General features: G+C 38.6%; 1 protein-coding gene across 1 annotated transcript in view; it reads right to left on the reverse strand.

The window, feature by feature from the left end:
- LOC140138996 (zinc finger C3H1 domain-containing protein-like) overlaps positions 1–13,410 on the reverse strand; it is a 48,835-nt gene that overhangs the window by 14,138 nt on the left and 21,287 nt on the right. The window contains 11 exon segments of the mRNA XM_072160777.1: positions 3,332–3,493; positions 4,340–4,528; positions 5,685–5,868; positions 7,004–7,117; positions 8,581–8,734; positions 8,882–9,100; positions 9,132–9,142; positions 10,184–10,315; positions 11,387–11,666; positions 11,669–11,725; positions 11,761–12,214. Coding sequence (XP_072016878.1) covers positions 3,332–3,493; positions 4,340–4,528; positions 5,685–5,868; positions 7,004–7,117; positions 8,581–8,734; positions 8,882–9,100; positions 9,132–9,142; positions 10,184–10,315; positions 11,387–11,666; positions 11,669–11,725; positions 11,761–12,214 — 1,956 coding nt within the window.

The raw sequence follows: 13,410 nt of genomic DNA on the forward strand, positions 1-13,410 counted from the left end.
ATCTGTAAATACTAATATACACTGTGAAAAAAGGTATCAGTACACTTAAAACAAAAGCAATATCTTGAAGACACTAAACCTAAACTAAATTACCAAGTAGTTTAGGGCTCGGATAGTGACGTTTTCACATATTTTTTGAGGGACCTGAGTGCACATCAGACATATCAAATTGTATTTTGAATATGAGGAATGTCCTGATATCAAATAATTTTGATGTTTTGAAATATAATACTCACTTTATCCCTTACAGACTAGCCTACAACCCAGGAAATTAATAGTTGGCACACCTGCACTAAACAATGGAAATGCGTGCCCTATTAAAATTGGGGAGGCGAGGGAAACATGCATGCAATATATGTGAAGTACAGACTCCCCTATATTCACCTTCCCCACTCCCCATCATTCAATGTTGGAGGGTCTCACGGACCTGTTGACAACATGGCTTGGTCCAACATTGAATTGGGGGAGCGGGGCAGAGATATACCAAAAGACAGGCAAACTGTGCCAACCTTTTTTTCCTGGATTGTCCGAGTCAAATCCTAAATATTGCATCTGTTTTCCGCTTTTACTCAATAACTTTGCAACGGAATGTTGTATTATCTTCATATTTCACACAAACACATATAAGTGATAGGGCTTTACGATAAATAAAAAAATAGAAAAAATGTATTTGTTTATTTAGGGGTGGTCATTAAAAACATCGCTATGGCGCTAATGCCTGGTTTTAAGCGTCTTGGCTTGGGTCTGAATTACGCGAAAACTCTTTGACAAAAAAAGAAAGAATGATTTTTAAATGCAGTATTACATCGAATTGCTTCTAATTCAAATGATAAATAAAAAGAACTGAATGAGCAATTTCCAATCAGCGATTATTACATCAAATTAATGTAATTGCACCCGTATCATAGATAGGGCAATTTTACGTATGTTTATATAAAAACATCATCAGTGCGGAAATTACGATGATATTTGTACAGTGCCGTAAAATATAGGTAGACATACAGAAAAAAGACGGACATTGGCTTATGACGAATATAATAGATGAAGAATATTGTAAAATTAAAATGAAAAAGAACTCTAAATACATTCAGGGGCTCGAACCCGTGTTCCACTGCGCCTGAGGCAGATGCCGTATCAATTGCGCCACAGAGCTGTGTAACTTCAACAGGCTTAAACTATAATATAATGCCATTCAAGATGCATGTATATAAATATACGCTCTACAAACGGTATACAGTCCAAAAATTACTCTCTTCGGCATTTGTTTCATTAACTGAATATTTATCATATAGCAGGTGTTGGCTGACATTGTGCTTCACATTTAGTTCAGTTTTTGTCCGGGATAAATGACTACGGGACAAAATCGGACGGTATACACGTCTTTAAAGAGTAAAGAATTTTAATATAATATTACTTTCTTTTTTACTTATACAAACGTGTACATCTTTCGTTTTTTGTCCTAAAGTCATTTTACACCCGCCCAAAACTGAAATAAATGTGGAGCACAATGTCAGCCAAACACCTGCAATATGATAAATATTCAGTTAATGAAACAAATGCCGTAAAAGTGTGATTTGTTTGACTGTATACCGCTTGTAGACCGTATATTTATATACATGCATCTTGAATAGCATTATATTATAGTTTAAGCATGTTGAAGTAACACAGCTCTGTGGTTCAATGGATACGGCATCTGCCACAGGCGATTGGAACACGGGTTCGAGCCCTGAATATATTTAGATTTCTTTTTCTTTTCTTTTTTGTTATTATTTTACAATATCCTTCATCATATTATATTCATCATTATATTAATTTTTGCCAATGTCCGTCCTTCTTTTTTTTCTGTATTTCTACCTTTATTTTACGGCACTGTACAAATATCACCATAATTGCCGCACCGAGTTGTTTGTCAAAATGGAAACTTCGGATGGCTTTCAAAACAGAGCATCACGTGTCCACGGCCATGATGATTGAACTGAAAAAGTTTGAAATTGCCAATCACAATGCCTAATATGGCCATTATATACCATGAGAGATTTTTCAATTCAGAAAAAATATTTGAACCGCTTTTTACTTAAAAATGTGAATTTTAAGGTGTTACAATCCAAACCGGAAACAAGTTTCGTTCATTCAGGTTGCATGAGATATGATGTGCATATAAATGGTAAAAAATTATGCTTTTATAGCACTTAGGAGAAAGTCATATTTTCAAATTACTGCAGATATACAGTTTTGTTGGTTGCGCAGGCCTATACAATTTAAACATTGAATATTGAAAAAGGATTTATTGATTATCGATAATCGATAATAATTGATTATCGATATTATTTTTGATTAATTTTAATTTTTGCATATTGAAACGAATATGGGGATTAATCCATGAAAATTTAGTGGTCATATGCTTAATGCTTTATATTTTATAAGCCAAAATATGAAATTAGATGCATTTTTGGAAGAATTATCATAGCTTTAAACTACGAAAATAATCGGCAATCATATAATATTCTTTTGACTTATCCCTTATTTCACAATATTTTTTATCAATATGAACTTTACATATTGATATGAATGTGAGGATTACTCCCTGAAAATTTGGTGGTCATACCTTTTATGGTTTTTAGTTTATAAACCAAAATATGAAGTTAGATGCATATTTTGGACGAGTTATCATAGCTTTAAACTTGAAAATAATCGGCAATTATATAACATTCTTTTGACTTATACCTTATTTCACAATATTTTTTGTTAATATTAATTTCATATATTGATATGCATGTGAGAATTATTTCCTGAAAATTTGGTGGCTATAACTTTAAGGGTTTTTATTTTACAAGCCAAAATATGAAATTAGATGCATATTTTTGGAATTGATTCGGACAACCCAGGAAATTAATAGTTGGCACACCTGCACTAAACAATGGAAATGCGTGCCCTATTAAAATTGGGGAGGCGAGGAAACATGCATGCAATATATGTGAAGTACAGACTCCCCTATATTCACCTTCCCCACTCCCCATCATTCAATGTTGGAGGGTCTCACGGACCTGTTGACAACATGGCTTGGTCCAACATTGAATTGGGGGAGCGGGGGCAGAGATATACCAAAAGACAGGCAAACTGTGCCAACCTTTTTTTCCTGGATTGTAGGTAACAAGCACACAATTGGTGCAATTGATGACATTTATGCCCACCCTCATAATATCAAGGGTTTAGTGCAATAGCTGCCCTATAGATATTTGACAATATTCTGCATTATAGTGTTCACACCTGACACCTGGCAGCTATTGCAGATAAGGCCTTCTTGCAATAATCCCTCACATACATGTCCTACCTTAGAAACAAGACGACCTAACGCTCCTGTAGCAGGATCAAACAAGCTTGACGGTAGGCAATGAAACGCCATGCCATGTAGGTACGTCAACCATGCAAGACAGCGATCCTTTGGTAGAAGATGACGACATAGAGAACTTATACTGTATTCACGTAATGCATCCTAGAAGAAAAAAAAGTAACTCAAGTCACGCTTGATGGTATCATCTATCTATTCTACAAGTGTGGTCAGTGTTAGAAATATGCCAAAAGTTACAGGACAGCCGGGCCTTTAACTCTGCAAAGTTTGTCTAGGTGCACCCATTACTTTAAGAACTGTCTAGAGTTTATGTACAAACTAGCTTCAAGACCCAATCGCAGGTTGACCGCCGGCACCCTGTCAGAACTGGTATTTAGGCTTAGTTTCTATTATTCGAAGCAACAGAACATGGTTAAACCACCGGACACCAGGGTGCTGGCGGTTGGCCGGTGGTTGAGTTTTGAAGCCATCCCTAAACACCTGATAGTCATTTTACTGATGGTAAAATACTGAATAGCAATCAACCTATTCAACCAACAATTAATTTGAAATCCACACTCCCCCTGCGGAAGATTTATCAAAAGTCTTCCACAGAGGGTGTATGGGTTTCAAATAGAATAGACAATTGGGTAACTTCCATTTGAAATACTCACTCCAGTTGTGAAAGATATAGAGGCCGTCAGCCTTTCGCCATCTTGTGGGTACAAATGATCTGTGTGTTCACGCGTCGGACACTACGCACAGGGCGCAGCTTGCCACGCAGCTGTTATCGCGCCTCAACGCGGTGATTTTGCTGCTCACGCATGGAGATCGAACGACCATCACAGCGTGTACCCACAAGATGGCGGCATATGACGTCACGCTGACGGCCTCTATAAGTAAAACCATATACTGAGGGAGTATGAGTTACAGCCTGGCCAATTCCATTTGAAAAAAAACTCCCTCATTGGAAGACTTTTCTTGTATCTTCCACAGGGGTATGGCACTCACCTGAAATAAACTAAGTCCTTGGCTAATACGTCTAGTGGTTATATGAAGCTGGACACGATATAACAAAGTTTCCAGCAGTCGATGGGATCCTTCAGCAGTCTTATCTTCTTTCTGCTGTTCTTGAACAAACTCCAGAAGTTTCTCACATTCAGCATCTTTTTCAGCAAAGCTTTGTTTCAGATTGAGATACTGTAAGGGAAAAATGTGTTACTCTATTAGTGCAAGATCCCGGGTTTGAAATCTGGGTGTCCGCTTGAACTCGGCTGGTTCTTTGTGTCCTTGAGCAAGGCACTTCACTCTACTTGTTCAGTGCTTTGGGGGCACTTTAAGCCGTCGGTCCTGTGTACATATAATTTCTCACATTAATGCAGTGTGCACATTAAAGAACGTCACAGGCTATTCGAAAAATACACTCATCTACTCTAGCTTCCAGAGTAAATAATAAGTACAGCTTGTCTGTACGCAGTGTGATAATACTCATATAATATATGAGGCCAGCACTAATAAGGAAGAAGTCATGAGCTATATGGGCTCATTAAACACTATTCTGAAATATCAGGGTTCCAAATGATAATACTCAGTGCCTTGTATTGTTACATGTCCAACTCCCTGGTGTATGAAATTCATCATTATTACACAATATTTTAGGGTGCTATAGGACGCAGACAATTCCTTCCCAAATAGGCTAACTATTCCATACGCCTCCTATATGGCAAAAATCACTTAAATCTAGGCATCCAGAATGGGTGACTCCATTTGAAATTCACACTCCCTGTGTGGGAGATTAAGGTCATGTCTTCCACAGGGGTGTATGGATTTCAACTGGAACCGGTCAAACAATTCAATTTTTTTACATCACAATTACAAAGAATACCAAAATGATTAAAAAACACATGATGGAGGAGATGCAACAAAAGGCAAATGCCTGTGAAAGTGTTGCAAACACTGTTGCAAACACAATCCTTCATGTAATTATATTTGGTGTAAGAAAGCCTAAGCTAACCTAACCCTAAATTTTGTGTATAATAGAGGTTATCCACTTCACTCATGTGTGACTTCTAACAAAAGGCACTGGTTCCCGTAGTATTCCTCATTCAAACCAATTCAATGCACGACCTCGGAGTTACCTGCATGACTTTGGCAGGCTATTTTGAAACAGTCATGGTTACACATGCAGGTACTTCTTTAGAATGTCCTAAACAAGGTATATAGCAGTCGTTGATAGGATATGCAACTTATAGAACATGGATAACCTCTATTATATTGGTGTAAGAAAGCCTAAGCTAACCTAACCCTAAATTTTGTGTATAATTACATGAAGGAGTAACCCATGTTTCACACCTACCTTCCACCATATTTGGTAGTCCGGTGCATACTCCAATGCTTGCTGACATAACTGTAGTAGGTCTGGATGCGAGCCACGCTGCTCATACAGTGTGAGATAATGAAGCCATAATTCACTGCTGCTTTTATTGGACTCCAAACCTCGACACAGTGCATACAAGGCCTTGTCTAGGTTCTTTTCATTCCTGTGAATCAAAGTAAGGAAAAACAAATTGTTAGAACTGAAGGGATTTTTACACAAGGAGGCAGAGTTTTTCAACAACAAATTGAAAGAAGAAATTTGGAAAGCAAAGAAAAAGGAAAGTTGAAAGGAAAAGGAAAGGAAAAGAAGGGGAATGAAAACAGGAAAGAAGCACACAAAAACTACCCGGCGTATCTTCTGTGTTTCCTGTTTTACACCAATCATGCGCCAAACTTGAGTGTAATATTCCAATTTTTTTTGTGCGCAATGTGTGGAAATTTTCTCAATAAAACCATTTTTGGAAGCAGGAAGACTAATTTTTCAGTCATTGTAAAAAAGACACCCGGTATATGCATCCTCCATCAATAAATGTCAGGCCAAAATGATGCACACTGGAAATATTCCCCCACCTGCTGCTCCAAAATGAGGAAGAAATATTTCAAGCGGTGGCGGATGCGATATCGCCATTTTTGACGTCGCCATTGGATTAACACACAATCATGAAATCTTCACAAACAATTCTAAATTTGTTATATAGGTGGTGTCAAAGCAAAATTATCTTATTCTAAAACTGTTGGGGTACAATAAAGTACCCCACTGTAAATGTGTTGTTTTTCAATTTATAACTGCTAACCATCTATTTTGAATGGGGCTGTCAGCCTTGTATTTTTGCCAGCCTCGAATGTCACGTGTTGCGTGTCCTATACCGCCTGAAATATTTTATTTTACCCCACAATTTCTTAGATCCAAAAAGGGCTATTCCAGTTGAAATCCATACACCCCATATGGAAGACATGACCTTATACTCTGGTCAGCTCTTAATAGGCGGGGACTCATAACATCATGGATTGATACAGAATGGCGTACTCGCAGTTAGGCGCAGCACCTACGCGAACTGCGTTTTGCGTGAATGACGCATGCTTTTGTGAATTTACGCGTGCGTAACTTGAAACTTTATTGACTCGCGCAGCAACAAAAACCGAATAATTCCCGCCTATTAAGAGCTGATCATAGTATAATCATCTGCACAGGGAGTGGGAATTTTAAATGGGGTTATCTGAATTGGTGACTCTATTTGGAATCTTTGGGATATTAAGGGGCATATGGATTTCAACTGGAATAGCCCAAAAAGCTCTTACCTTTCATTAGCGAGCTGCTTGTATGCCAATTTCAGCCATAATTCAATATCCTTTGGTGTTTCCAACACCGCAGCCTCCAGATCCATCACACCTTTAGATGTCCGGAAGAAATACCTACAACAATTACAGGAGACATTGGTCATAAACATGCATACAGCCATACTGTAACATTTACATAAAAATAGATTTGCATCAATTCTTTTTCACAAAATGTTAGCTTTTACTGTCAGATATGTCCCCCCTTTAATTTTGAGCCGAACAACTGAGGTAAAGCCCTGGGGGTAAAGCAAAGAAAATTTAACTCCAGCGCTGATGTGGCACCAATGCATGTCATTCCATCAATCATGCTGAAGTTGGTCCTTTTATGTGTTGTGACCATCACGTACACCATGTAGATAACAGTGCATGAGTGTTATGAACAATTACGATCATGTGAATATATTAAAAATCATGGATTTTGTCACAAATACAGCACCTAAAAGCATGATATTTGCAGGGTATGTGGGAGCTAGAAGACGCGACCACATACAACCAATCCTTCGAGATTTGCATTGGTTGCCAATCAGAAAGCGGATTCTTTTTAAGATGCTTTTGTTAGTTTACAAATCCCTTTCAAACCTGGCTCCTCTCTACATAAGTGAACTCCTCACTCCATACGTACCCTCGCGGACATTAAGATCGAGCTCCAAGGGACTTCTTCAGATTCATGAGCGTCTCGATCCGCTAAATCTGGAGTACGGAAAAGAGCTTTTTCCATCGCGGCGCCGTATGAATGGAACAGTCTACCTGAGTCTGTCAGGCGTGCCAAATCTGTGCAATGCTTCAAGAACTCATTGAAGACATATCTTTTTAATCTTTGAGTACATTCACTGTTTTCTTTAAATATTTGTTGCTGAACACTGTTGTATAGATTATGGTGTATTTCAAACATGTTTTATTATGAAGTGTCATTAATTTTTGTTATTATATGTGCTGGACATGATGTTTTTATCATTTATATATTTTCTTAAAACTGTATTATAATATGTAATGACTTGTAATTTATGGGTGTGTTCTTATATGCTTTTTTTGTAGTTTAATATTTTAGCTATGTTCTTATGTTTCTTATTTTTTCATATGTAAGCGCCTTGGGGTTGTGTTTTCAATGTAAGGCGCGTTTTTATAAATCCCACTTATTATTATTATTATGTTAGTTCATTAATGTACACTACAATCATGTAAAAATCAGAATTTTGACAAAACTTGAGGGCATCCTCCTCAGCATATGTTACAATATGACTTTAAAGGCATGAATTATTCTAAACATTTTCTGTATTTGGTCCTCTCTATTGGTTGCAATCAATTTGTGGATTATTTAATCGTGATAAGGCAACAGAAACAAATTAGCTTGATCTTTTGATCAACCATCGATGCTTGGTCGATCCTTATTATTTATGAAATCAATTAATTTACTATTGTTAATTGTGATAAAATAGTCATTTGTGCCTGTAGTGATATAATATCCCTTTTTCCTGTCTGCCTATCTCTCGCTCTCTATTCTCTCCCCTTATCTTTCTCTCTTTCTAATAATGACATACCTCTCAGTGTCGCCCAAACAAAGTGCATCTGGTTTTCTTATAGGATGATTCCTGGGTACTTCAGGTAATGGATAGGTGTCCGGTGTCTCACCGCGATTACTGGATTTCAGGTACTGCTTGGGTCGTTTTCGGGGCTCAAGTAGTACTGATATACCTGTGGTTCAAATACAGTGTGAAGGTTGAAAGAACATCGTCATCATCACTATTTAGAGCTTAATGCACATCAGTTGTTTTGAGGGTATTGTGAATTTTTTTTCGCTTTGAACCTTGAGATCTTTCTCTTTATTTTGCCCCGTCTTACCTTTGCTTTGGAAGTTCTTTCTCACTCTTTCCACACACACTTTGCTCATTTCCCTCTTCCGTTTTTGCCTGTCAATTCTCCCGGAATCTTTCTCCTTCTCCACCAGCTTCATCATCTTTTCAAATTCTCTCTCAAACTTGTCGGCATTTGCATTCTTGGCATTGGATGAAGGGTTAGCGGCAATAGTCCTGAGTTGCATGTACGAGGATAGGTCTTCATATAATTCCAGTTAAGCTTTGGAGATAGTCACGTTCATGTTGCCTGTAAAAATATACCCACAAAATTTACCATACACTTACAATATATATCAGTATCTACCTGTGGCATAGCCATGACTTTTTCAGAGGGGGTACAAAGGGGGAGGGTGAGGGGGACAAGAGAACTTTCAAGAGAGGGGGGATTGACTAAAATGGGCTAAAAAGTACAAAAAGGCATAAATATCTTAAATGTCAGGGGCCAGCATCCCACAAGAGGAAAGATTTCACACAGGGGACAGCTGTCCCGCTCTGGCCACACCATTGATATCTGCCCTACTAAAACAAAACCTGAAACAAACTCCAATACATACTTTTGAGTTACAGGTTTAAAAGAAGATTCTCCCGATATTTATTTAAAAGAAGGAAACTGTGTTTGTTTTTGTTTCTTTTTGCATCAAGAGAAGCAAATTTAAGAAAATGGCAGTCAAAGTGTTTTTCATTCCAACCTACAGCCAGGCCATTTTTTACCATATCATTCCTCCCATTTCTGGGTTTTCCCCAGTCGATTTTCAACCAGAAAGCCAAGAAAGACCCTTGATTTTGACTGTACCAGCTCCCAAATGCCCCTTTTACCGATGCGCGTCATTGGCTCAATGTAAGATACAGCCATGGACTAAAGAGATACAGGCTAATCACAAACAGCCTAAGTCCCAGCATCACCCGATAATGAGGGCTGATCGTTCCATGAGGTGCAACAAACAAAATTGCTACGCACATAGGGTCTGTCACGTAAATGTGACTTTCTTATACATGCTAAGACACGTAATGCTCTATCGTGTGTACCCAGAGGCTCACAATACATGATCGAAAATTGGCCCTCATGAATATGCAAGAATTCACAGCATACAAAGCACTTGTGTGGGGACTTTTGACTGTTGGTGAATAGTCTGTATTAGAAGCAGCCACTTACCATAAGCATTCTTCATCATTGCACTTGCCATTGAGTTCATATTTACAGAAAGGCCTCATGAATATGCAAGAATTCACAGCATACAAAGCATCTGTGTGGGGAGTTTGACTGTTGGTGAATAGTCAGTCTACTTACCATAAGCATTCTTCATCATTGCACTTGCCATTGAGTTCATATTTACAGAAAGGCCTCATGGGATGGATCTTGTTACTGACTGTACTGGAATGTCTGGTCATGTGGGATCCGCTTTCAAAATGTGCACTCAATCTGTGTGAGTAATGGTAATATTATGTACAAGGGTTAATTCTCTCCACGCAGGTATCGACTTCATACAACAAGTTCAAAAAACTAAAAATTTCAGATTGCATGAAGAATGTATTAAAATGAATACAAACAAGCCTAGTATTGGTTCAGTGGTTCTTAAGATAGCTCTTGATATTTTGAGAACAATCAGAACATATCCCAAAACTTTTTACATGTATGTCGAAGCCTACAGCTAGCATGCAGAGCATTTAGGTTTAGCTAGACTCGGTCTCATCCAAATTGTGCCCCTTTGTCACTTAAAACAAATCGCCTGGCAACAAGCTTGAAATACGTCTTTCCTGATTGGCCCAAACCGAACACCAAATTTATTTGGGTTGAATCGGCTGTCAATCAACCATGCAGTAATATAAATCCACACAATGCACGCAAGTATGTGCTGTGGCTTCTCTGGCATGATGAAAGCTGATATCATATACAATTAGGCGCCTACATGGCCGTCGCCTGGTCTAGTCCTACTTTTAAAATCTGTGTGGTATATTATTGACAGTAACTTTTACACAAGTCACATCCTAATTCCATAATCACATGGTTACATAGCCAATAGAAAACTTTTTATTTGGAAGTTCATAAACCAGTCAGCAATTGTTATTTTGAGCTTGTTGCCAGACAGTTTGTCTCTAGTGACTTAACCCAAATTACCATACGGGTATGCTTCCCCAGAAAGACCCCTTTTTTGGACTGTGCAGCTTGGAAAGACCCCTGAATTTGACCAAAACAGCATGAAAGACCCTTGATATTAATAATTTCAGCTCAAAAAGTCCTATAAATTGCTCATTCCTCACATTTCTGCTTTTTTCCAGCCATTTTTTAAACCAGAAAGCCAAGAGAGACCTTTGATTTTGACCGTTCCCAGTTCCCAACTCCCAAAGACCCCTTTACCAGTACGCCATCAGCCCACCATCTCTGAATACCGGAGGAATATACCCACCAGAAAATTGATGATGTTCTGTTCATCGTACCACCACCCCCCCTTTTCCAAACTTTGTTTGCAGGGAACAATAAATACAACCTTACCTGTAAGCCTTGAAAGACATCAGTGGACTGGTATACATTGATAAAGGCACCAATTTGTCCTCCTCCTCCTCATTTCCATCTCGACATTGCCTGGTGGCATTCCTCAGAACAAAACCATCCTCCTCCTTGATCACCTCATTCTGAAAGACATCGAAAGATTGCGCCAACGCCACAAAATCAATCCCACGATGCGATTTCTCCGCCTGGATCTGCTGAAGCAACTTCAGTTGCTGCGTATTCGGCATGTACAATCCTTCCACGATCGGCTCGGTGGCGCTTTGCTACTTTTTTGCTCCTGTTTCTTACTCCCACCCGCCCCACTGCTACTGATATTTTTCGCTGGACTTCCGCTGCGCTTATCCCACATCTCCTGCTACCTCTCCTGCTGATTAGTTTCTTTGGCCGCATGCTGGACAGTTGTTTTTGCACAAGCGGCTTGGATATCGTCACTTTGTTTGATCGAATCAGATTTGGTGTTAACACTGGGTGCGATCCATCTAACCACGACTTCCGCCTCATGCTCTTTCCACCGCTTTCCTCTCCGCTGGAATTTCCGCTGCTATTCCCAAACGCAATCTTATCCTTTAGGTACACCTGCTTTGCGGGCTTCACGTTAGGTATGGATTTACGTGGTTTCATGAGACGTGACGCTGCGGGCGACAGGTACGACATTTTCACCTGTGCTTTCTTGGCTTGATCTAGCTTGAGTTTCTCTATCTTCTGGGCATACGCTTGTTCAAGTCTCTGCAGCTCCTGCAGCTTGGGGTCTGGTTTGGGTTTAGATGGAGAGGAAGTGGGTGTGGCTTGAAGTTTAGTTTTCTTGTTGGCCTGTAATTTAAACAAGTAAATATGTAAAATGACTATTACACAATTGTTTTTAAAATAATATATAAGGGAGGCACTTGTATTATGTGGTGGATATCATGCTTGTGTATGGGCTTTCAAAACGGACCTTAAACAAAGCATTTTCCTTTCATGGGGATTAAAAAAATCTGATAATGTTTGTAAAAAATCTAGTTTAAATATCGGTTAAAGTTGATCCATCGGGTTGGAATTTTCAGCATTTCACAGTTACGTTTCAAGGAGGGACCAGCTTCCCAACAAACGGACTTCAGTTTATAGGACATTATCAAACTTTTGGTTTATTCCCTAAGTACATGTACCACGCTGAAGTCCAATATCTAACATTTCTAAAACTTCAGTTTTGAGGAAAGCTTGATCTTGTGCAAACATGTGCTAAAATGATATCCTATGGGACATCCTGTACACTGCAATAAAATTCGGTAAAGCAAACTATTTTAAAGGCATGAAATGTTCACGATTTGAGCAGCACCCTCATTGTTGCTGCATGAAATTACCGTAACCACTCGGGTATAAGCCCACCTTCGCCTATAAGCCAACCTCCTATTTTTCAAACCATTCGGGGAACAAGGGTGCACTCGGGTATAAGCCCAGTAGTCATTTTGGCTTAGTTTTTAAATAATATCAATGCTTTTCTTTCACATTAAACTATCAGTTAAAAATTAACATTCCATATACTTGAAATTTTAAAAAAATTGACAAAGATGATAGAAATTACTGATACATTGGGCAATATACATATGGGGGAAGATTTTTCTTATTTTTAAATTCAACTACTAGCCCCTCCTCGGTTATAAGCCCACCCCCATTTTTGAAGTGAAATTACCCATCTAGGGGGTGGGCTTATACCCGAGTGGTTACGGTATCACAAATTGGTTCTTTGGGTCTCTGTACGAAAATAGTGTTTTTGCAAGCAAGAAAATTTTGCGAATCCCTGCCATTCGTAAAATTCACAAAATGTTCAGGCACTTTCACATTTCAGTATGTCTTTGAAACGGAAGGTTATATATGTGAATTATGTACTTATGATCAGGCAAACAAGGCGTGTTGTTATTAAAACTAAAATTCAAATTCCCTCTTTTAAAAGAGCACCATGTATTTGGTAACATGTCACAGCTATCCAATGCCTCTGTCATACACAATACTACGTAATGCCCTCAAAA

This window comes from Amphiura filiformis, chromosome 18, assembly GCF_039555335.1.
Source record: "Amphiura filiformis chromosome 18, Afil_fr2py, whole genome shotgun sequence".
Taxonomy (NCBI): domain Eukaryota; kingdom Metazoa; phylum Echinodermata; class Ophiuroidea; order Amphilepidida; family Amphiuridae; genus Amphiura; species Amphiura filiformis.